This window comes from Mustela nivalis (genome assembly GCF_964662115.1).
Source record: "Mustela nivalis genome assembly, chromosome: 3".
Classification (NCBI taxonomy): domain Eukaryota; kingdom Metazoa; phylum Chordata; class Mammalia; order Carnivora; family Mustelidae; genus Mustela; species Mustela nivalis.
The window spans coordinates 73,311,814-73,337,903 of record NC_139022.1 but is presented as its reverse complement, the minus strand read 5'-3'; the positions used below and the strand labels follow the sequence as shown (position 1 = coordinate 73,337,903).

Genomic DNA, 26,090 nt, shown 5'->3' with positions numbered 1-26,090 from the left:
TCAAGAATGGATGCCATACTATGTAAAAAGCTTTTTCAGCATCTATTAAGGGTATCATAGGGTTCTTGTTCTTTCTTTTATTAATGTATTGCATCTCATTGATTGATTTGCAGATTTTGAACCAGCCTTGCAGTCCAGGAATAAATCCCACTTGATTCTGGTGAATAATCCTTTTAATGTACTGTTGGATCCTATTGGCTATTATTCGTGCTCATCAGGGATATTGGTCTGTAATTCTCCTTTTTGATAGGGTCTGTGGTTGTTGGATCAACATAATGCTGGCCTCATAAAATGAGTTTGAAAGTTTTCCTTCCATTTCTATTTTTTGGGACAGTTTCAGGAGAATAGGTATTTATTCTTCCTTAAATGTTTGGTAGAATTCCCCTGGGAAGTCATCTGGCCCTGGGCTCTTGTTTTTTGGGAGATTTTTGATTACTGTTTCAAAGTCCTTAATGATTATGGGTCTGTTCAGGTTTTCTATTTCTTCCTGGTTCAATTTTTGTAGTTTATATGTCTCTAGGAATGCATCCATTTCTTCCAGATTGTGAAATTTGCTGGCGTATTGTTGCTCATATGTTCTTATAACTTTTTATTTCTTTGGTGTTGGTTGTGATCTCTCTGCTTTCATTCATGGTTTTATTATTTTGGGCCCTTTCTCTTTTCTTTTGGATGTGTTCTATTCTGGAGAATGTTCCATGTGCACTAGAGAAGAATGTGTATTCTGTTGCTTTGGGGTGGAATGTTCTGAATATATCTTTGATATCCATCTTGTCCAGTGTGTCATTTAAAGACTTTATTTCCTTGTTTATCTTTTGCTTCGGTGATCTGTCCATTTCAGTGAGGGGGGTGTTAAAGTCCCCTACTATTATTGTATTATTGTTGATATGTTTTTTTGATTTTGTTATTAATTGGTTTATATAGTTGGCTGCTCCCATGTTGGGAGCATAGATATTTAAAATTGTTAGATCTTCTTATTGGACAGACCCTTTAAATATGATATAGTATCCTTCCTCATTTCTTAGTATTGTCCTTGGCTTAAAATCTAATTTATCTGTTATAAGGATTGCCACCCCAGCTTTCTTTTGATGTCCATTAGCATGGTAAATAGTTTTCAATCCCTCACTTTAGATCTGGAGGTGTCTTTGTGTCTAAAATGAGTTTCTTATAGACAGCAAATTGATGGTTCTTATTTTTTTAATCCATCCTGATTCCCTATGTCTTCTGATCAGGACATTTAGCCCATTTACATTCAGGGTAACTTCTGAAAGATATAAATTTTATGCCATTATATTGCCTGTAAAGTGACTGTTACTGTATATTGTCTCTGTTCCATTCTGGTCTGTTACTTTTAGTCTCTCTCTTTGCTTAGAGGACCCCTTTCAATATTTCCTGTAGGGCTGGTTTGGTGTTTACAAATTCTTTTAGTTTTTGTTTGTCCTGGAGGCTTTTTATCTTTCCTTCTATTTTCAATTACAGCCTAGCTGGATGTACTATTCTTTGCTGCATGTTTTTCTCCTTTAATGCTCTGAATATATCATGCCAGTTCTTTCTGGCCTGCCAGGTCTCTGTGGATAAGTCTGCTGCCAATCTAATATTTTTACTGTTATATATTACAAACCTCTTGTTCAAAGCTACTTTCAGGATTTTCTCTTTATCACTGATACTTTTAAGTTTTACTGTTAGGTGACACAGTATGGACCTATTCTTAAAGATTTTGAGTGGTGTTTTCTGTGCTTCCTCGATTTTAATGCTTATTCCCTTCACCAAATTAGGGAAATTCTCTGCTGTAATTTGCTCCAATATACCTCTGCCCCCACTTTCTTCGTTTTCTGGGATCCCAATTATTCCAATATTGTTTTGTCTTTTGCTTTCACTTATCTCTCATATTCTCCCTTCATGGTCCAGAAGTTTTTTATCTCTCTTTTTTGCAGCTTGCTTTATTATCCATCATTTGGTCTTCTATATCACTGATTCTCTCTTCTGCCCCATTTATCCTAGCAATAAGAGCCTCTGTTTATTATTGCACTGCATTAATAGCTTTTTTGATATCAACTGGGTTAGCTTTTAGTTCTTTTATTTCTCCAGAAAAGGATTTTAATTCTCCAGAAAAGGGTTCCCTAGTATCTTCTATGTTTTTTTCATGCCCAGTTAGCATCTTGATAATCATCATTCTGAAGTCTAGTTCTAACACGTTACTGATGTCCTTATTGAATAGGTTCCTAGCCATCAGTACTACCTCTTGTTCTATTTTTTTGAGGTGCGTTTTTTTGCCTTGTCATTTTATCCAGTTAAGAATAGATAAATGAGAGAACTAAATATTAAAAGGATAGCAACAACCCCAGAAAAATATGCACTAACCAAGTCAGAAGAAACCCAAAATTGGGGATTTGGGGGAAAAGAAAGGAGAAGGAGAATAGAAAATCTCTCTCTCTCTCTCTCTCTCTCTCTCTATATATATATATATATATATATATATATATATTTTTCCCCCACATGATTAGACTGGTGAATAGAATAAAGCCACATATTTGATTTTGGGTGTATTTTAGTCTGTTAGAAGAAACTGTTTCCCAAAATTTTAAAGAAAGAAAGTATATATATATATATATATATATATATATACACACACACACACACACAATATATGTATATGTGTGTGTGTGTGTATAGATATATATATATCTATATGTACACAAAAAAATAAGGGTAAACACAATGAAGGGATAGAGTATGATTGTAAAGATGAAAATTTAAAAAGATTCTAAGAGGGAATTGATAAGTTAGTTGAAGAAAGAAAAAAAAAGGCGGGCATATGATCAGGTTGGAGACTACAACAAAGCCACAAAGCTATATGCTATATTTAGGGTATATTTTCATCGGTTAGAAGAAAGCGTATCAAAATTTTAAAGAATGAAAAACTTATATGCATACAAAAAATAAAGTTAAATAGAATGAAGGTATAGAATATAAGAATGAAAAATTCAAAAAAATATTGATAAGATAAAATATTCAAAAATATGTTGAAATAGGAAAGAGGAAAATTTTTTAAAATAAAATAAGAAAAAAAAAATTTTTAAATTTAACTTTGAAAAACTAAGGAATCATGGGGAAGAATTCTATGAATTCTATGTGCTGCATTCCACTAGCTCTGCAGTTCCACAGTTCTTGTTGATCAGTGAACTTGGTCTTGGCTGGCTGTTCTTGTTGATCTTCTGGGGGCAGGGTCTGTTGCAGTGATTCTCAAATGTCTTTGCCAGAGGTGGATCTGCACCACCTTTGCCAGGGACCAGGCTAAGTAACCTGCTCGGGTTTGCTTTCTGTAGCTTTTGTTCCCTGAGCGCTTTCTGTACAGCTTTGGAGGATGAGATTGAAGAAGGTGGTCTCCCAATCCCCAGCCCAATCCCCAGACCTGGCCAGAGACTGGGGAGTCCGGAGAGCTCAGGGCCCCATTCCTCAGTGCACCCTCATAGAAAGGCAGTCAATCCCTCCAGACTCCCTGGTCTCTGGCCGGCTCCAAGCTCACCCAGCCTGTGACCAAGTGTTTCTATCTTTGGCCTACGGCCCTGTTTGGAGTCTCCATACCCAGCAGATTCCTACAGCATACTCCCACACCATCCCTCCTGGAGGTGGAAGGGGAGGGTCTCTCTGGACCTGGACTTGTGGGGTCTTGTGATGTCCCTGCTTTTAAAGAGCAGTGCCCACACTGTGCCTTGGATCACAGTTTAAGGTAATCCCAAGCTGGGATCCCACTGCTGGGATCCTTCTCTGCAGCCGGCTTCCTGTCTCTGATACCTGAGCGCTCTGCTGCACTCAGGCACTTCTGGTCTTTCTGTGACCCCGTGGGTAGTGAGACCACACTGTCCCTATGAGGGAGGGCTCCATCCCCTTCTTAGCCTCTGGATTGATGTCCCTCCATGGAGCAGACTTACAAAACTTCAGATTTTGTACTCTGCTTGTGAGGAGCCGGCCCCTCCCCTGTGGTGTATCTTCCCATATATCACCTTGGATTCACTTCTCCACATGTCCTACCTTCCATAAAGTGGTTGCTTTCTGTTCCTAGAATTGCTGCTCTTCTTCTTTTTCATCTCCTAATAAGTTTGTAGGTGTTCAGAATGGTTTGATAATTATTTAGCTTAATTCCTGGACCCTGACAATATTTAGGTCTCCTACTCATCCACCATCTTGCTCCTCCCCCTATTTATCAACTTCTGCATAGAGGAACACTGATGACTGAGAAGAGGTTATTTTTCTTCTTAGTTAGGTTCTTATTTATGAGCTCCCTAAAACACTTTTAGGAGAGAGGTAAGAATGAGGACAGATTTCAGAAATTTAAGGAATTAGAGAGTAGAGAGTTAGATAAAGAAATTGGATAAAGAATTGGATAAAGAAAAATGTATGCTCTTTGAAAGGCATATCAGAGACCCTGTAGCTAAGTATCTTAACATGCAAAGATATTGCTAATGTGTAGAGTAAAAAAATTCTCCCAAAACAAAATTATATATATTAGAATGATCCCATTTTTGTGAAAAGAAAGACCATGAAAATACAAATCATGCAAAATAGAATGATGGACATTTTCATCTTCTTTTTTATGCTTTGTAGAATTTGTAAAAAGTCATAATATTTATTACTTATATAAATGGCTAAACTTTTCTTTCGGTTGTAGGAAGAGTTCTAAATTTATTAGACTTATCACAGGTATAAAAGCTGTAGAAAATGATCCCTATTCATTGAACAACTTTTGTTGAACATCTGTTATGTACTAGACACTGAAAACAAAAGTCAGTCTAATTCTTGAGCTCCTTGTGACTTTAGAAGGAGATGGGAATCATAAACGGAGCACTAGGAATCCATAGCCTTTAGACTTATCACTTCAGAGTCGTCCTTTTGTCTTATGCCAATTTTTTTTAAACTAAACTGATTGATCTCTGTTTTCTGGCTCTAAACTACAAATAAAATTAGAGATTTTTCAAGGTCTGACTTTATTTGAGAAAAATCAATTCTCCATTTTACCAGAAGGAGAAAAAGCAATCTGAGATGTTTGGGGCCAGAGAAAAATATTTAAATGTATTGAGTTGACATTGAAAATTTATACATGTAATAATTATACTTTTATTCTCTACTGTATCATTTTCTCCTTCTATGAAATATATTTTTAGATATTTAATTACGTGTTACAATAATTGTGTTCGTATTTATTGTTAATTTTAACATTAAAGTTCCCAGAGGGAGGACTTGTCATCTAGATAATGCATTAATACCTAGCACTTTGGCATTCCCATGAGTGTGATGTCTGAACTTGGCTTGCTCAGGATAAGACAGAACACGTTGCAGCCAAGCACGGTTAATTGTATGCAGTCAGGAGGCCAAGGAGGACCCTGTGGCAGTTTCATTTTTAATAATCTCTTGAGCCTAAGTGTGGGTGCTAGATTTTTTAAATACTCGTAATCTAAACAAACTCAGTGTTTGGGGATTTTTAATTGGTTAGCCTTTCAAATTAAAGAAACTATAAGCTGGAACTTTTCTCTCTTTCTTTCTTTCTTTCTTTCTTTCTTTCTTTCTTTCTTTCTTTCTTTCTTTTTTTCTTTTTTTCTTTTTGTAGTTTATGCAGTATTAGAGGCCAATAATAATAGTTTCCAAATGTTCTGTGGGAATTTATAAGCATTTTCATACATGACGCCTCATTTAATCTTTGGACCACCAGTGAGACAGCTGTTATTCCAGTTTTACAGGTGAGAAAACAGTAGTCTGGTTAGGTTAAATGACTTGTCTAAAGTCACATGGCTAAGAAGAAATAGACCTGGATCCACACATAGGTGTCCTGACTTCACGTCTCATTCTCTTAGCTCTACTGAGCTGCTATGACTCTGCCTCTGCCTTTGAAGTTGGAAATATGAGGGCATTACTGAGTTTTAGTGGATTGACACAACCTAGTCATAATTACCCCTAAAACCACCTCTAATTGTCAATATGAAGCATGTTTTATTTAGGTTCCACAAAGAACCACTGATAAGGTTTATGCAAGGGTCCTTCTGATTGAGCCATTACCCTGCAGGTTACTGTTTTATAAGTCCAATTAACAATCTGGGATCATCATGCCCTTTATCCCAGGACCCAAAGAGAATATTTACATAAATACAGATGTCAGCCCCTTAATATAGTAACTCTAGTACTGAAATGGAATAAAATGTAGTTATTAAATACATGTAAATTCAGTAAGTAAATGTGGGCTAACATTTCATCAACAACTGGTAAAATGTGAAGTCATTATCAGTTATATACACTTACAATGGAAAGACCATTAAAGGAAATTCATGTGATTAGAACTTCTGATATTAAGAGGTTCAAATGCATGTTAATAGGTAGAATTTAAGAGAGCCAAAGGAAGATATAAATTGTGATGGGATTATTAAATAAATGGCTTGAGACATAGACTTTCTGTATCTTGGCATAGAAAGACTTACAACACAGAGGATATTTTATCTCTTGACCTTAATTATGAGTATTGTTGTAGGCCCTTGAATTTTTGTTAGCTCAGAATAGAGACATATTAATCCTAAAGCAATTAAAGTAATTAAATTCTCTTCATCTCTTTTTTTTTTTTATGTTCAAGCAGCATATGGAAATGAGTCTCAACCAATTCTAATAGAATTTGACTTTTGTTTCACTTCTGTGTCTCTTAATTTTCTTTTACCCTATATGGCATTTTTAGAATAAAATACCGTTGATTATCTTTTTACTCTAGGTTTGATCCTCCATTACCTGAGACGTCAAAAAAGGAGCACAGCTCAGCTGAAAACATGTCTTTAGAAACTCTAAGAAACAGTAGTTCAGAAGACCTCTTTGATGAGATTTAACTGTCTCAAAAGGTACTTTGATGTTCACTAGACTATGTTTTCTGTTCATTTCTTTAAACTAAAAAAGTAGAATTTCAACTCAGCAGCAGCTATTACTGTACCTTACAATTTAATTACATACACACTGAATTGACACCATTGTGCAAAATGGATTATACATGTATATGAAGATGTGATTTGATGACAGTGGTACATTATTCTAAACTATTCATTCACATGCCTATAATTACATAAAATCTCAGACTTTTTATGGCAAAGGACACATTTATCTTATTTAATTCACACATATTATATGTAGCTGTCTAACATCCTGTCTAGGAAGATTTTGGAAATAGGACAAAGAAAATGTCTATAGTTCTTTCTTGAATAGTCATATTCTGAACTATGTTTAAGCGTTTTAACTTGTGAAGTGATGTGTAAAATTTATTTTTAGTCTGTAAACAAATAATCTCAAAATCTGATGATAAAATTGTTGATGCATTGAAGATTTTGTGTTCCTAATAAAATATATTATTTAGTTTAGCTTTTTCTTTTTTTTATAGTAACAGGCTTTGCAAGGTGCTTCTTAATATAAATGTAATCCCTTTTTCATTAAAAACATATTTTTCCTAGATTGTTGATGAAAGATTTCTTACACATTAAGGGCCTTCTTGGAAAACAAGAACCATGTGATATTTACTTATCTATCCTCAATAACATCTGACAGAATTTTTAAAAAAAAAAAACTTTTTCTACCTCCTACCCTCTCGTTTTGCCTTCACTTCTCTCCAGTTGAACATCCATTTTCTAATGGTTCTCAAAGATAACAGTGACCACCATGTTGATTAATTCAGTGGTTGGTCCATTCTCAGTCCTCAGCTACACCTGAAGTAGTCATATCACTTCTCCTCAGTAAACATTTAATTCACCTGATTTTTATAATAACATAGGCTGTGTTTATTCCTCTTTCATTTTGGCCCCTGAGTATTTCTCCTTGACTGACAGTTAAGTGTTTGAGTGCCTCAGGCTTCATCTTCAGCTTTCTTCTTTTCATTATCTACATTGTCTCCCTAGCTTTTCTTTGGCTTTAAATACCATTTACATGCTAGTATCTCCAAAATTAAGAGTTCTATTTCCATAGTCATATACGTATACATACAGTTGACCCTCAAATACCGTAGGGGTTGGGGCACTGGTACCCTGGTAGTCAAAAAACTATGTATAATTTTTGATTCCCTAAAAACTTAACCATTAAGAGCCTAGTCTTGACTGGAAACTTTACCGATAATTAAAAATCAATTAATACATATTTTGTTGACATATGTGTTATATATTGTATTCTCATAATAAACTAAGCTAGATAAAGGAAAATGTTATTAAGAAATCCTAGGGAAGAAACAATACATTTAACTAGTATCCTGTAAAAAATCTGTGTGTAAGTGGACCTGCATGGTTCAAACCCATGGTTCAAAGGTCAGGTGTATAATTTATCACTAACTTATTGCAAAAGGAGGTTCTTAAAAATCTGACCGAGTATATTTATCTGCTTTGGATGATTATTTGGATGTTTAGATACATGTAAAGCAGAGATCTGATTGTGTTCTAGCCTTCATTTCCTCCCCCGCCACTCCCCACCATGGTCTTCCCCATCCAACAAGTTCGGAACCACAAACCTTTTAACCCAGGAATCTTCCTTGGTGCCTCTGCTTCCCTCTCCTCCAAGATCCTGACATTTTTACCTCCAAATTACAGCTTGACTCTGTCTACTTCTCTCTTTGTATCTGCTACATCTGCCTCCTGACTGGTCTGCCTGCTCATCTCCTGCTTTGTGGAGACAAACTGATTTTTTTAAATTTTAGGTAAGATCATTTCACAACAGGGTTGAAACCCTCCAGTAGTAATCCATTGCCCTTTGAATAAAGTTCACAGCATATAAGGTCTGATATGATCTGGCCCCTACCTCTCTCTCCCCTTGATTTCCTGCTCCTTTCTCTTTGCCTGCCTCACTCTACTGTCCTTCGAATAGGGCAAATCTCAGGACCATTGTATTGTTGGGCCCTATACTCAGAATGTTCATCTTTATATGGTTGGCTTCTCATCTTTCAGGTCTCGAACCAAATGTCTCTTTTCCTGAAATACCCTTTCTAAAGATGAGTACACTCCCAGTCACTGTCCCATTAGAGTGCTTTTTTCACTGTGCATGTTACTACCTAGAATTATTTTTTTCATCTCTCTCTCTCCCTCTCTTTCATGTCCCCCATAGGAAATATGCCCCAGCATAGCAGAGGTATGACCATCTGTCTTATCTATTTCCAGATCCTACAACAGGGCTAGATTCACAAAGGCTTTTGGTAAGCATTTGTTAAATGAATAAATGCATGTCTGTCACAACATAGGCACTTGAAATGTTTCTTTAAGTTATTAAACTATTTTGAAAAGAAACTTTAGGTTGAAGTTTAGTCAGTTGATTTGATACAAAGAAATGTTTAGAAAGCTCAAGTACATTGTATGATTAATTATAAATAATATATGCATAAATATGTATGCATGTAGGCTTGATTGTAGAGAGTGAATGAGAAAGAATTATACATATTGTTGATATCAGAAATAGGATTTTATTAAGTCAATGGAACAAAAGAATATTTTAAATAGAAATTTTACTGCATTTTTATTTCCATAGTGGCTTCCATTTAAGAAGGAAAATTTAAAAGAAATGTAAATATAAATATGTAAAATATAAAAATATAATTATAAGTCTATAGACTTTGTAAGTATAAAATTCTACTCAGTTACATAGGAACTTCACTATAATAATGAGTTTCATATAATCTGAGATTTGTCTTGGAATTTTCCAAGGGGATCTTGTACATGAAGTACGAGAATCTCAACATAATGTCATCTCATCTGAATAACCAAAATTAGTATACAACTGTGTATGTGTGTGTATACATATGTGTACAATTTTTTTAAGTGAAAGAGAAGAAGAAAACAATTTTGGCCATTACCTTACTAGCAGTGAGAGAGTTATTTATAAAGAGTATTTCCTAATAATTGTAACAACAGAATCTATAAAGTTCATAACATTTACAAAATTTTGGTAGTATTATTCCAGGACAGGAGATATATTCAACCATTACTGTTTGTCAGATTGACTCAGCTGGTTAGAACAGAGCATAATAAGTCCATAGTTATGGTTCCCTCCTTTATATCTAGTGTGGAGATATTGAAGGGATAGTTTTACATTTTGTGCTATGTAGACAGATACCTATAGATCTGGTGTTAAGATACCCAGATCTGGTCATTCTCTGCCATGATTTTTCCTCACATTTTTCCATTGTCTATACTCAAAAACAGATTGTTATGGGAAAACACTGAAATGAAAAGCACAAAAATTAAGTTATAATGCAGCATGACTTTTGTTTTCTTTTTCATTCTTTTGACCTTTTTTTTATCTCTGTTTGTAAAACAAGGTGTTTGCATTTTTGAAGTTTTTTTCAACTTAAAATGTGTAATTCTTGGCTCTGGTCTATAATCAGATGGTATGACTTAGGCCTCCTTAGGGAAGTTCATGAAAGAAAAAGTCCTATCTCAGGAAGAGATGTCTTTATTATGTAGTTTTAAAAGGTCAGGGAACTACTTTAGATGAGTTTTTCTTAATGACCTATAACTCAAATTTATAAAATACTGAACCCTATGTTTTAGATCCAAGTAGCTTTTAATTGGGTAAATTTGATTTTAAAAAAAATGTATGAAAAGGATCAGTGATGCACAAAATGCAGAACTGGCCTCATGGAGAATTAAAGGATAAATCCAACCACTCACCAGTTATTTGTTAAGCATTTGTGCCAGTCTCTATTTGGGGCAGTAGATACAACAATGAGTAATAATGTGCTCTGCTGCTGTGGAGCTTATGTTCTATAAGTGAAATTTGGGACCTGCTCTCAAAGAGTGCAAGTATATGGAAGGGGGTTAAGACTGGAGTTAACACTACCAGAGACTGGAGTTCCAAACCACTCTGTGATATACTATAATATCACAGTATGGTAGGGTAAGTGGCATAAAGAGAAGAACAAAGAATTAAAAGTTATGGGAGAGGGTCCATAGAAGATAAAAGGTCCAACGAGGAGGGTAGAGGAATTAGTAGGGTTGGGTACAGTGAACTGAGGACGAAGTGGTCTGTCAGATCAGAGAGAGTACAGAAGGTAGTGGAGGTAGGGGCTTGGGGTTAATGTTTAAGTTTGTAATTGTGAGTCATCATAATGAGGGAGACATGTTAGAAGGCATCCCAGAAGGAATATTGGCCAGGTGGATTTAGCGTGAAGCTAAGTTGTATAATTAAGGCAGCTCTCTAGTTCAAGCTGACACTTCTATGCTAAGATACACAGTGCCACAAATCTTTAGGTTGTGGAGCCCTTCCTGGATATCGGAATGAGAAAGGAAAACCAGTCATTGGGTCCTCAACAGATACTGCCCAGAAGCAGCCAACCCTCCTCCTTTTGTTTCTCTAATTCTTGCACTCAGTATTTATAGAATCCATTTTTAATAAAATGAAATTAGCTGACATCTAAATTCATGAAGACTTCATGAATTTGCCTATACATCAGGAAATGCAAAACCTAGGTAGTTAACACATTTTGTAAGGGAGAATGTTAGTCACAGAAGAACTATCCATTTCTATCTATTGCCTGAATTAAAATCTTTTGCTGCTGTTCTGAAAACTTCCAATGAATGCTTTTCAGGAGGGCATATTTCATTTCCAAGTGTTCTGTGAACAAGCTTGCAGTGATTTTCTCCATATTTTAACAATCAGAAAAGGTTACCTTGAAAAATACGTGACAAGCATTTTGTGGTTGCTTCATAACTGCCTGTCCTCTGAACTACTAACTCCCACCTCTCTAATCTACACAACCTAAAACACTCCCCAGCCAACCTTCTACTTACTTTATCCCTTTCAGTTATCCACATGTCATTTCATTTACCAACTATCATTATCACTTTCTGATTTTCCTCTGCATTTGAATGAAATTCATTGGAATTTTGTTGTTCATCTGTTGATTTTTCTTCCCTCTTATGGAGGCCCTTCATCCTAAACTCTCATCACAAAATCTCATAGGGAACTGTATTTTCTGAGTGAGGGTCTCTTTGTCCCTGAGGCTCTTGGTTCTTCAGGAGAGGAGAGGGAGATTGGAGCCTGCACCTATCTCAGTAGTAGCTTTTCTCATTAAGGGCAGGAGCAACTTTGGTTGCTGCTATTCCAGTTAATGGAACATAGGCTAGTCCTGAACTACTTACTTTTGGTTTAGAGACAGTCTCCAACTTAATTACTATCTTAGAAATAACACAGCCTGGCAAATATATGTAGGTGGATTAGACAGTTCTTATGGAACCTGCTTATACAAGACCCTTGTAAAAATCAGACTTAACTCTGCATTTCTCTGAAAACTGAGCCTGGGATAAGGGCTTGCATACAGGCAATTTATTTGGTGATCCAATCCCAGGGAGTGGGAGTGCTGGACTAGAAGCATGTACATGGAAAGGAGGAAAAACCAGTGCAAGGATGCCTTATCAAGGTGGCCAGGACTATGAATGACATGCTTCACCCCACCAGGATCTTCTGAGGTACCTTCTGAAAGTTATCTCAGGACTGTGCATCTAGGGGCAGAAGGGTGGAAGCGTCTATACATGTTTCCATTGGTAAAGGGTGTCCTAGAAGCCCTGTTCCCACATATTTCACTTGGCCCTGTTTAAAATGTAGCAGGTTCCTGCAGGTGACCAAAGCTGCAGTCTCAGGGAAGCCCCAGACAGGAAAAAGAGCAACACAGGGACTGTTACTTGCCTGAAGTAGAGCAATACCTGCCTGGATCTGATTGCCAAAGAAATGGCGGCTATTGAGCTGGGCTCTGGAGGATTTTGAGGTGGTATCCCAGGGTGTCCAGTATGGCTCCCTTGTTTTATGCACCTTCCCTTGCCCCACCTCCCAACCCAATCCATAGCTGACTAGACCAGGGAAAGAAGTGGGACCCTCATGGTGTGGCCGAACTTGAGTTCACTGAAAAAGCCGCTGTGTAAGTTAGCACAGAGATGGATTAGAAGAAAGACAAGGCAGAGCAGAAGTGTCATGTGATCGGTGAGACTGACAGGGACAGAGATCATAGTGGGGGTGGGGAGCAACTTCAGGTTCTTCTGTAGTTCAAAGCCAGTTGCCCTACAGGCATGTCTCCAAGAATTACTCCTCCCTTTTCTGAGGTCTTACTAGTGAAATGGTTCTTTAAAGCAAAGCAAAACGTACCCAGCTAATAAGGATATCAAATATGTTCTCCACTGAACAATTTAATTAAATTTTATTTTCTTCAATTAATAAGTTGTAAGGCGTTAACACTACCATTAAAAGAGTATTTCAAGTGAGCTTTAATCTAGATTGGTATAGATAAACTTTAGAATATGCCAGGAAAGTAAAACCACTTTAATAATTAAAATTTATATAGTTTTATAATATAAATCTTAAAATTCATTAAAATGCCATTATATACGACAGACCTACATTAGATGTGTCTTCAAATCACTGATGGATTTTATTTTTTTTCATTGATGGATTTCAGTGACAGTATGAAATATCTGTGATCTTTGGCAACAGAGAACAGTACTGTGAATTTTATGTGAAAGTGAATTTTAAGTGTAAAATGCCACCAAGTTGCCACCATTGGTAGATTAATGTGTATGCTAATCCTTTAAAGAATACAAAGCAGTATAATTTTTGTTGATCTTACCAAATAGTGAAAAGATTACCATCAAGGTGTCGCCTTCTTACATGATGACAGTGGGTTCTCTGTCTCTTTCTCTCGTACTTGATGTGATTGAAAACTTTGTGAGACTTTTAGATCCCTTATGAGGATGAGATGCTGGTAGTGATGATGGGAGCAGTATGCTTTGTCATTGTGCTTTGCAAACATTTAGGGAATTTATCTGAAAATTTTTCAGAGCCTCTACTAAGTAATGTTGGAAACAGTCTTGTTCTACTTCTTGAAGAGATACAGTATACCTCTATGAGGAACTAGGTTTACAGAGGAGTACTTAGATTACTATGGAAGATTAAATTATTGTCAGTAAATATTTACTCTCCACCACCACCGCTCCTTTGACTTTCTTTGGGCTATAAAATGTGGTGAAATAAAAACATACCAGTTTTTGAGCCTGGGAGTTAAGAGATATTACATGTTTCTGTTTTTTCCTCTGGGAGCTTCTAACCTCTGCTGTGAGAGAAACATGCCCCAGGTAGCTGCTGTCCCTCTTGCCTGGGTGCCTGATGAGATACGGAGCAGAACTGAACTCAGTCCTAATCTGGAGTCAAACTCACTATCCTGAAACCTTTAGAAGAGCCATCCATCTGACCCCATTTTAGAGACTGAACTATATAGTCAACCATGCTGACCATGAGCGTGGAATAATAGCTTGTTACTCATAGCCCCTAAGATTTGGTTAGTTTGTTATATAATGGTATTTCAACAATAGCTGACTAATAAAGCTCATGTAGAATAACGTAGAGTGACAACTTTACATTTGTAGGAGCTTTTAGTATATACAAGGCACAAAAAATCTGGTGTCTCCTGGCTGGAATTTTCTAATAGAATAAGTAGGAATTATGGATGTGGATTTGAGAACGAGATTAAGCCACGTTTCTGCACTGTGTCTGCCACCTGTTAAGTGTCTGAGTCTGGGCAACAGACTTATTTTCTCTGAACTTGAATTTTCTCATCCGTGCAATGAAAATCAAATGAGATGATGCAGATAAACTTAGCACAGAGCCTGCTGCACAGTAAGTGAAGCATATATAGAAGCCCTTATCGTGAGTGTTACTATTACACTATCAAATCAGCACATAATGGGGGCGCCTGGGTGGCTCAGTGGGTTAAAGCCTCTGCCTTCAGCTCAGGTCATGATCCCAGGGTCCTGGGATCGAGCCCCGCATCGGGCTCTCTGCTCAGCAGAGAGCCTGCTTCCTCCTCTCTCTGCCTGTTTCTCTGCCTACTTGTGATCTCTATCTGTCAAATAAGTAAATAAATATCTTTTAAAAAAAAAATCAGCACATAATGCATCAGCATACAGTATGTAAAACCAGATGATTGGCTAAATTGACTCTCTCTGAAATTTATTAGCTCAAGCTCCCCATTTGTGGTTCTTTCTGAGGTCTCGTGTTTTTCGCAAGATTTTTGTGAATTCCTGTAGGATTTATTTTCATGGCCATTTCTGCTCTGAATTCCTGCTACCACTGGATTCAGAATCTCATACTTTACAGTAAGACTGATTTTCTTTTTTCTCTTCTCCATGCTACTCAGCCTGGATCTCCCCTCCTTTTCTTTGACTTCCATGACAAAAGCACTGAGAAATCTCTGTATATAGTGGAATTTATTGGAGGTTTGGGTCAGAGAGAGGTAGTTTACCTCAAGGGAAATGAACAATTTATATTTGATTGTACTGTGACTCTATTCTTTAAAGTCTTCTGGCTTTCCTACTGCCTGAATTTTCCATTGCCAACATGTCACCTTAAGAGTCCAACCTCTTGCCATATTACTATCCATCCCCTCTCAGCTTTCCCCCAATTGCTGTTATTTTCTTATGAAGAACTATTTAGCTCTCTCTTAATTTTGATCATCCCATGTATTTATCAGGTAGTCATGCAATGGGTTTTCATGTAACACTGTTGCTTGTGTTAAGTGTTGAGATAATACCATCTGCCCTCACAATATATGTAATGTCATGTTAGAAAGATGGCATGAGTTCTAAGCAAAGCAAGGCCTAATTGAAGGTATTGACCTATCTAAAAAATTAATGTGACTCTCAGAAGGGAGGCAGATTTGCCACTGAAGTATAAAAAAGGGAGGAACTCTGGAGAAAAACATTGTAAGCATCTGCCCAAGTGCTGTCTAGGGAAAAGAAAAATCTATCCCAGAGTTTTAAGTATGTTTATGTATTCACCCATTCATTCATGTATTCATATTCTTCCCCTAGAAGATAAAATTGCAACTCTATGTTGGCAATAACTGGTTATCTTTCCTTATGATTTAGACTCTCAAAGTGTGGTTACTTATGACATAGAGACAGATTTTCAGACTCAATAACATGTCATCCAAAGGCTATGCTTGTTTAATAAGAACTTTATGTTCTGCAAGAATCACAGCATTTGATGAAGGTGGGAGAAAAAGGAAAGTATATAATAAAACAAATGCTAGTAATTTCTTGAGGACTTCTATATAAAATATTGCCATTTCTGAAGAGGTTTCTTTCTTCCTTTGTTTTTTCCGTTATAGCTCTAACCTATCATATCTGATATAAATAGCTTTCGTAATTGCCTGCATTCAGCAAATGTTAAGTAAAGTCTTTTCAGTGGTAGTAATTCAATGTGTGTTTTCACTGTCACCACCCTATGTGTCAGTAATCTTTCATCTCAAGAATTTGAACTTTGGGCTATGTGCAAGGACATAGGAATCTGCCCTGTGTCCTTCAGCTTACATAAAATTCTCAACTATGATTAGAAGAATGCAGATCCTAGTGTATATGTGCTTATTCAGTCACCAAATGTTTACTGAACACTTTGTGTCAAGCTCTCTTCCGGGCACTGGGGACATAGGAATGAGTGACATCATCTTGTCTCATAGTACCTGGAAGTCTAGACCAAGGAAGGAGGCAGATATGTACACAATCAAGATGTGTGACAAGTGCTCCAAGAGAGGAGCCCAGGAAGCTCAGAGGACATAAGGAAGAATCACTTCTTTAGCACTTATTTTGTTGGGAGAGTACAGGAAGTAGAGGTTGTGGGCGAGGGAGACCTGAATAGATAGACGAAGTTTGAACTGAACTTCTGGGATGACTGAGGATTTGGCAGAGGGCTGAGATGCACTTGGCCATGTGTGAGGCACAGAGGAGTGGGGGAGTGTGGCATCTTCAGTGCTTTGTGGCTGGCGTGAAGGGAGAAAAAAGGTGCAGTGTGAGGCTGAGAAGGTAGTGTGACTCCTCATGGATTTTTAATGTGAATGAATAACTATAGAAGGATCTTAAGAGAAGAAAGGGAGTGACTTGATGCAATCTGTGCTTTTGAAAGTGCAATCTGAAGACAACGTAAGGGCAAAACCCAGAGTTCTCTCCCAGGCACCCAGAGGTCTCTCCCACTTCTCTGCAGGTTGTGTAACTCTCTGATGCGGTTCCCATCCTGTCTGGAAGATAGTCAAGCTCCACTTCATACTAAGCAATATCCACAGATTAAATTTTTCCAGCAATCTTTGGAAGTTGAGAAAGACTCCTGATGGTAGAGTGACACAACGGCCCACAACAGAAAGACCCCTTTCTAGTGCCTGGGTCTTGGGTTTTGATACAAGCAAGAGTGGTTTCACCATTTCCTTTAGGAGTGATTTTTAACCTCTTGTGAAATTGCCCTCCTTTCTTGAACATTCCAGCCCTGCTTTGACATTCCCATGTCCTGCAGAATGCGGTTTATATACACCTTTGGAGGAATTGCTGTTGCTGTCCTCATTAATTCACTTCATCACCTCTTTTTGGAGGCTGTAGGTGCCACTGTGCTGTTGGAAGCAATATTCTCATCTCCTTCCTAAGGCTTCAACACTTTGTGCAGAGGTTCCAGTTCTGGATCTAAAACTTGTACGGGACGAAGGGAGTGGAGTTAAATACACTGTGCCATTCAGTGAATGTGAAATACCATAAAGCATCATGAAAGAGGGGCTCATATCCTGAAAGGAGACACTGTGAACTAACCTTTTATTCCCTGGGATTTTGATCCCAGGACAATTTAAAGTATAGAGTATCCTTTTCCCCAAAATAAAGTGGCAGAAATAACACTTCTAAAAAAATCGAATTACATTTTGTTTTTCAAGTTTCAAGAGAAAATTCAAGACTGTATTTTTCGAAGTCTTTCTGCTAGACACACACTCACTCATTTGGCCACTCTTTCTCCATAGACTTAAGTGGGCAAGTGCATGAGGAGGCACTTTTTCCACCTCACTGATGACTTTTGCAGTGACTGGACTTTATACAAAGATCAAAAAGAATCTTCATGAGTCAGTCTTCTAGTGTACATGAAAATAATTGGGCTTTCTATCACTTCCCTTACTCTCCTTATCAGAGAAGCGTTTGCAATCAGGCATTTTCTGAATGTAAGTAAACCATATCATGGAATCCTTGAGAATACCTTAAATATTAAAATGACTACCAATGGCCCTGGAGCCCTGACACAGGGGCTGACTTCCCACTCAGGATCATCTATCAGTCCTGCTAAAAGAACAATCCAGCAGTCTCTCTTTATAAATAAATGTGAGGTTTTTGTCCTTATTTTATTCCATTTAATTAAAGAACAGCTGAAAAAGTCCTGTCTTGCATTTTCAACACATGGTTCCAATTAGTGCAGTAGAGCAGGACCCGGAATTTGATAAAAGCACTGACGTGTACCTTTGGTGCCTGTACAATGTACTCTTTCATTTTACAAGGTGGCTGAAGTGCAGTTTTAAATATCTTTTTTAAATGTTAACCAAAACCCAGGGGTGTGAGCTTAGGAAAAAAAGTGAAGAGAAACGGACACAGTTTTGTTTGAATTGCCTGCATAGACTTGTAGAACCTTGTAGGCAGAGGAGGCTTATTTGGTGAAGTCTGTAGTGGGCATTTATAGGTCTGTATGCAGAAAGCATTATGCTTTGTGAGACTTGTGCTCCAAGGCTGTTAGGTGGGAGACCCATCACCTCAGGAAATACCACTTAGGGTACTGTAAATTTTCTTCATGTGACTAGTCTGCTCAAGAGGTAATGGAAATCCCATTCCAGTAAAGTGTTGCAGATCATGCTAAAACTGATAGGACATTTGCCTTCCGTGGGACTCTTTCTGGGTCACTTCTGGAAGTTCATATGTTTTTAAAGAGGAAAGTAAACCTTTTGTCCCCAAATCTGGAAATTAGATGTGAAAAAGCCTCATTTAGGTCATCACATCCTACCTCTTGCCAAAATAAAGGAAGCTAGCAGGAGGAAAAAGTAAGATAAAACAAGTAAAATATTTTATGACAGCTTCACGTAGTGTGTGTTCTATGCTGTCCCAGAAACACTAGAATGATTTTCCATTTCAGGTCATGGGAAAGCATGATGTCTTTAGTCCCAGAAGGGTGAGACACTTAAATTGTTATAGGGCCCTTCATGAAAGTTAACAACAAACCTCTGTGCCTGGCTTTCATTTTCAGAGCTACCATTCCATTTTTGGCCCACAATTCACAAACTAGAGAAATGTGCCCATCTTGAACAAACTCCATCTCTTAGACTCACTACCAATTGCATTCACAGATATCCTGAAGTGCCAAGATAAGAACAAAAATCTGAACAGAATAAAACTGAGTAAATGGATTCCTTATAACTAACTTCAACTAAAGAAAAATAGTCATTGAGATGGTCTTTCTGATGGCCTCAGTGTTGGAGACTGTGTCAACAGAGAGAGACCGTATGACCTCCCTTAATTCCCATAACTATAAATCAACTTTCCACTTTTCTAGAAGGGGCTCCAAATAATAGCTGAATTAAACTGTAGACAGACCACTCCTCAGCATATGCCCTCTGCCACCACTGGTGGTATATCTTGATCAGATATGTCATTTTTGATTATTTTTTTTAACAGATCCACGTATTTTCACCTTGAGTTGACTTATTAATACATAGGTTATTATTCTACCTAATTAGTGAACCACTCTAGATTTAGAATATCTCTAAATCTCCAAGTCACAGTCTTAACGGAGCTGTGCTACAGTCATGGGTCATTTTTGTTCTCATCTTAGTCGCATAGAAACATTCATAACTTAAAACACTTCGTCTCTGCTTCATTGTTTTCTCTTGGTTCTCTTCCTGTTCCACTGGCTATTCCTTTTTACTCCTTTTTTTTTTTTTTTTTTTGCTTCCTTCTAATGTTCCCAATCTCTGTAAAGGGATCAGTCCTCAGACTTCTTCACATTGTTGGCTAAGTGGCCTCATCTAGTTATTGCTTTAAGTAACTTTTACAGGATGAAAATTGCCAACTGCCTCCTGGCCTCTCTTCTTGGATGTACAATAGAAATGGTAAATCTAACTTTAAATGCTTTATTTTCTCCTCAAACATACTTCTTTACCAGCTTTTTCTATTTCCTAAATAACAGCTCTCTTCAGCTGCCCAGGCAAAACCTCTTTTGGAGATATCCTTGATTCATCTATTTCTCTCGCATCCTATATCCATCCAGTTCCTGAGCAACAGACACTGAGAATCTGACTTTTTTTTTTATTTTTTACCAACTTCAGAGCTCGAATAAGCGAACATCCTCTTTTACCTGGGTTATTGGCAGTACATATGGAACTCCTGACTAGTCTCCCTGCAGTCTCTTCCCATAGCAACCAGTAACCATTTAAAAATATCAGAGCAGGGGCGCCTTGGTGGCTTAGTCCATTGGGCATCCAACTCTTGATTTTGGCTGAGGTCATGATCTCAGGGTCCTGGGTTTGAGACCCGTGTCGGGCTCTGTGCTCAGCGTGAAGCCTGCTTGAGATTCTCTCTCTCCCTCTCATCCTGCCCCTTTCCACCTCTTCCACACGCTCTCTCTTTCTCAAATAAATAAATATTTAATTTTAAAAATATCAGGTCATGTTTCTTCTCTGCTCAAAACTCTTCTGTGCCATCTCTGCACACTCAAGATCTTTACCATCTCTGAAAAGGTTTTAATGATCTGCTCCCAACTCCATGTCTCTGGCTTTACCTCCTACAGTGCCTCTTTTGCTCTATCTTTCTTCCACCCACAGTCATGTCATCACTGTGCCTTGAACATGCTGATCCTCTAGTTGAAATGCTTTTCCCTTCAGATAATACGTACATAATCCCTTCCTTATTTTCATGTTTCTACTTGGATTCCATGTTTTCAGGGAGGTCTTTTTTTTTTTTTTTTTTAATTTGAGATCAAACATTTAATTGAGATCATATGATATTTATCGCTCTGTGTCTGGCTTATTTTTTTGCAAAAGCAAAAAAAGCAAAAATAAAGAAATGGAACTACAATCATATTAAAAAGTTTTTGGACAGTGAAGGAAACTATCAACAAAATGCAAAGGCAACCTGTGAAGTGGAAGAAGATATTTTCAAATCACATATCTAATCGGGAATTAATATATAAAATATATAAGGAATTTATATTTATTTAAACAACAATTTTTAAATTGAGAAAGGACCATATAGACATATTTTTAAGGAAGATATGCAGATGCTCAACAGGGATATGAAAAGATGGTCAATATCACTAATCTTCAGGGAAATTAAAATCAAACCCACAATGAGATAGCACCTCATACCTCTTAGAATGGCTGTCAGCAAACAATCAAAAGATAACAGGTGTTGATGAGGATGTGGAGATAAGGGAACTTCGGTGTTTTGCTGGTGAGAATGCACATTGCTTTAACCATTATGGAAAACAGTGTGGAGGTTCCTTAGGAAATTATAAATAGGACTACCATGTGTTCCAGTAATCATACTTCTGGATGTATATCCAAAGGAAATGAAATCATTGTTTTGAAGAGGTATTTATGCCCCTGTGTTTTTAAATATCCAAAATAAAGACCTCAGCCATCACCCTATGTGACCACTGGGTTGTTCCCTCTTCAGGTGCATCCTGGTCGTCATTTATCATTTCAGCCATCCATATGGTTCGCAGCTTAGGTCTTTGCTCCTTCTGTGGACCACGGCTTACTCCTTGATCTGCCTAGAATAGGTTTCCTTAAGCTGCTGCTCCTGCCCCACCATACTGCCTCCCCACTGTACTGCTTCATCCTAAAATAGGGTGGCCAACCTTCTTTGATTCATGTAGCCCAGCAGATCAAGCTTACTTACTTTAAATAAGACCTTATCAAGCTCTCTAATAACTTCCAGATTGCTGAATTTGGTGGTCATTCTGTAGTCATCATTTTGTTCACACCAGCTACTTGAAAACCTGAAAGGTTGGGAATACTACAAGGAAAGTGTACCTCACTGACTCATTTAATGTACTGTGGCCAGACCCATAGGGAGTAACCAGTCACGTGTGATCATATTACAAGAATCAGCTTATCAACATCTACCATCTAGCACACTCATATGCACACTTCTCAGTGGTATTCTCCTCTACTCTTCTCCTCTACTAAGCCCAGTCATCATGAGACTCAAAGGAAAAGTTCCTCCTCTCCTTATCCTAAATTTTGCCTCCTGAACCATTGCATATTCCAGGATTTCTTTTGAGAAAAGATTCTGTAAATTCTCCAAGGAAACCCCTACACTCTTCTGCTGGGTCAGCCTTAATCTATATACTTAACCAGGCAAATGGTTCAATATCATTTTATTTCTCCCTAACTAGGGCTGTTGGGCCATTTATTAAAGAAAGTATGGGGGCATCTACAAACCATTTTAAGCTGTACCAAGCCCAATCAAGAACTTTTTATAAAATGTCAAGTTTAAACATACCCAACATTCTTGTAGTCTTCAGATTCTTTGATACTAAGATCTTGACATATGGGAACAGTAACAAACACAGGCTTTTTTTTTTTTTTCTAAATTTATTTTTTGAGAGAGAGAGAGAGAGAGCCAGCATGAGAGCATGAGCAGGGGGGACAGAAGGAGAGGAAGAGAATCTGAAGCCGACCCTGTTGTGCATGGAACCTGATACATGTCAGATCCCATCACCCCAAGATGACCTGTGCCGAAATCAAGAAGCAGAGGTTCAACTGACTGAGCCCTCTAATTTCCCCAGCATGTGCATTTATTATACATACACACACGCATACACACCATAGACTTGTGTGATCTGATACGGTCTTCCCAACAATAAACAATAATATGCTATTGTAAAGCAACCTAAATCCATATAACAACAAAAGCAAGTTTCTGCCCTGGACTCTGCTCTCCTCTACCCCAAAAGCCATCTGCAGAGAAAGAAAACTCTGTGAAATCATATCTGATTTATGCGACTAAATGGAAGAGCCATCCTGTGGGCTTAAAAGGGTCTGAATCCAGATTATTATTTTGGCTTCGACAACAGAGATATTTGCTTTATTATTCATAACTAACAAGCATAGTGGGTTGTTTTTCCCAGAATAGAAAGGCTATCTGCAGCATCAAAATGGCAGACTCCTCTGTTTTGCTGTTTGGTGTTCAAAAACTTTGAAGTGTAGTCCAGTGCAGGAAACCCCTTGTGTTAAGTGTTTGTGGCTAATACACATTCCTCCTCTATAATCTGGGCTTCCTTTATCTATTAGATAATAATGGTTTGATTCCAGAAATTTTCCATGCTATATAATAAATTCTCACAACATTTTCTCTGAATTGTGAAATGATAGCTGTCTCTAGAATGAAGACAGTGATATTTTCTTAACTGTAAAACTGTCATTAGGAAAAACTGTAGCCAGTCTCAGCATGTGGTTCTTTAGAGTGGCCTGTAATCAATAAAATCTGATTAGTTGCCCTTTAAACATGCGACAAATAAGAGCTCTCTCTCTCTTCAAATTTCTGCTACATTTGCTTTTTCTCCATCTGTCTCACTCGATCGCTTGTGATCTCTTCACTAGGTCCCCACTCTTATAATTGTTTCCAACCTTCACACTAACAAAATATACCTGCCCATGTCTTTTGTCCTGGGACATTCCTGCATAACAAGGTGACTAATAAAGGGATGTCAAAGATGGAGTACAGTGGACTTGTACTGGCTGCCTGTTGTCTTGTTATATGATCCTGTCATCTAATCGAGAATTACTGGCATAAGACTTTGGACTTCGTAGCCAATCAGTGAGGCTTTTCTTTTAGTCAGTCACTAGAGCATACAAAGCAGGCAATTCTGGATTCCATGTCAGGTAAAGAGCTGGTTTACTGAGAGAGCAGAGCAAATGCAGAACTTCAGACTGTTCTTAAAACATGGCTGTGATTTCTTATTTCACTGAGCTCTACACTGACCCTCAGTATATAAAGCAACAAAAGAAGAGTTGGGGTAGGATCCAAGAGTTCTTGTACCCCGCATCCTCTGGGAACAGGCCATTGGTCCAGTGCCTGAGAGATTTCAGCTTCAAGATTCTGATTAAGAGAACAGATTGAAGATTCAAACAGTGGAGTTCAAAGCCCCGTTCAGGGTGACCCTTAGGAAATGTCTTCCTCTCCCTGAACTTCAGTTTTGTCATTTCTAAAACGCAGCCAATAATCTCACATCACAGGTGTCTCTGAAGATAAATGAGCTCATGTGAAATGGCACTTAGCACAGTGCCTGGTGCCCAAGAAGAGCAGCATTAAAGGTCCAGGATTGTTACTGCTAATCTACTGCCAATCCCAGTGAACCAGAACTATCAGGAAGGAGAGGTGGGCACAGTCTGGTGCCTGATGCAATAGAGCCGGTGCCCCTGACAAAACAGTCCCCTGAGAGTAGACTCAGAACAATTGCTTTTTTGTAAACTGAGTTAAACCACTCCCTGGTGTCGCTAATGATGACTAATAGAGCAGAGGGAGGTGGCCACCCTTGTGCAAGGCGCTGTGGGGATGTTGACTGCTCTGCTTACAGAAATTCAGGTCAGCCACAAGCTCTCATCCTTGCTGCTCCTGACATAGTTCTAATTGTAGAAGAAAGGGACTCATTTGCAAATGAAGTTTCAGCATTCAACATATACTAAAGATAATTTTCTGGGAATTCCCAACCAACTCCCTAAAGTAAAACAGTGCATTCACAATGCACTGATAGCCTTCTGATGAGGCGGGTTGTGTTGGCATATGAAGTATTAGCATAGAGGGAGATGTAGCCTTATGACAGACAAATAATGGGAATATAAATGGGAAAACTCAGGTTGAAAATAGAAAAATGACACATATTGGGAAGCTATTGGCATAAAACAAACATCTAGCAATTTAAATGATTTCTTAAAAGGGACTAAAATACACTATACATACATATATATATATATATACACACACACACACACACATATATATATATTCCTTTTTTACTTTTTGCTCCACATAAGATTGCAAAAGCAATGATCTTGTAAGAAACAAGACCTCCGCTGAAAATGATATGCACCATTAAAATGCAAAATAAAATGCACAAGCTAACAAAGCTGAGATTTTTAAAATGAACCTTTTTCTTTCCTTATATTTCATCTATCCTCATTCCAACTTGGCCCGGTTTGCTAATCCCAAACCTGATATATTGCCAAGACCTTGTCAGGATCCTGTGAAAGGACAAGAGCCCCCGATTCGGGTTTTAGCTATTTCATGGTTACTTCTGCTTCCCCTAAACTCCTTATCCTTTATGACTCCTGAGGCCTCTTAAAGCCGATTACCAAAAACTTGGCAATGAGGTCATGTGTCCTTTGTCACTATATGTCTGATTCTTGTTAGAGATTCCCTGATACCCTAGTTCTCAGAGCCATGGATCTGGAGCTGTGGCTTCTGTCTGTCTGTAGTTTGGAAAGTGTCCTTCTGCTTAAGAAGAAAGGTGGATTCCAGGCTAGAAGCATGTCATGCCCACACTCTACATCTTAGGTTAGGGGTCACTTAGACATGCTTCCTGAGAAAGCTCTTAGGAACAGACAAGTCCTCATTATTTCTTCATTCCTTATCTCTGAGAGAGACAGAGGAGAGCCAGTCCTTTTCAAGGTCCCCAATGCTTGTCCAAGTGTGTCTCTGCTTTTGACATATTAGTAAGCTCCAACTAAACTCATCATTCTGCTTCTACCTTTAACCACATGTCGTTCCTACTTGGGTGCTTTCCACGTTGGTGAAGAGCACCAACCTTATGATCATTGTTATTACTGACTCTTCCATCTCATGACCAGACATTTTCTTCCATCCTGGCCCCCTTCCAATCATCCAGCTCTGTTGCTTCTTCCTCTAACGGCCAATTTTCTCTACCTCCACTAACACTACCACCACTAACGCTACCACTGTTGCCTAGATCAGTGTCACAGATTCCTAATGAATCTTGCCCTCTAACCTTACCCCTGCCCAGTCTTTTCTCCTGGTTCAATCATTTTCCAGTTCCACATTCCTCATTTGCTCCCCAGGGCCTTCAATTAAAAAGTCCAATATTTTTAAATTGTCTTATGAGGACTCTCATGATGTGATCCCTCCCTACTTTGGTGACATTTTTTTTTAATTCTTTCTTTTGTTACTGTTCCCCTGCCCAAACAAACAAAAACAGACAAACAAAAAAACCCTCTGCATTTTATTGACACTACGTTACTCCACATTTCCATG

At 37.9% G+C, this 26,090-nt stretch overlaps 1 protein-coding gene across 13 annotated transcripts in view; it reads left to right on the top strand.

The window, feature by feature from the left end:
• XRCC4 (X-ray repair cross complementing 4) overlaps positions 1 to 26,090 on the top strand; it is a 336,879-nt gene that overhangs the window by 244,231 nt on the left and 66,558 nt on the right. For 2 of the 13 annotated variants that reach the window (XR_014310086.1, XR_014310087.1), the window contains exons 8-9: positions 6,746 to 6,869; positions 9,100 to 9,187. The exons of 6 other annotated variants lie outside the window; for them this stretch is intronic. Coding sequence is in view for 4 of the 7 variants with exons in the window: in XM_082724700.1 (XP_082580826.1) it covers positions 6,746 to 6,857 (112 nt within the window). In the remaining 3 variants the exon portion in view is untranslated. Of the gene's footprint in view, positions 1 to 6,745; positions 7,471 to 9,099; positions 9,188 to 26,090 lie in introns of those variants that run through there. 5 more of the 13 variants (XM_082724698.1, XM_082724694.1, XM_082724700.1 and 2 more) reach the window with 4 other exon arrangements.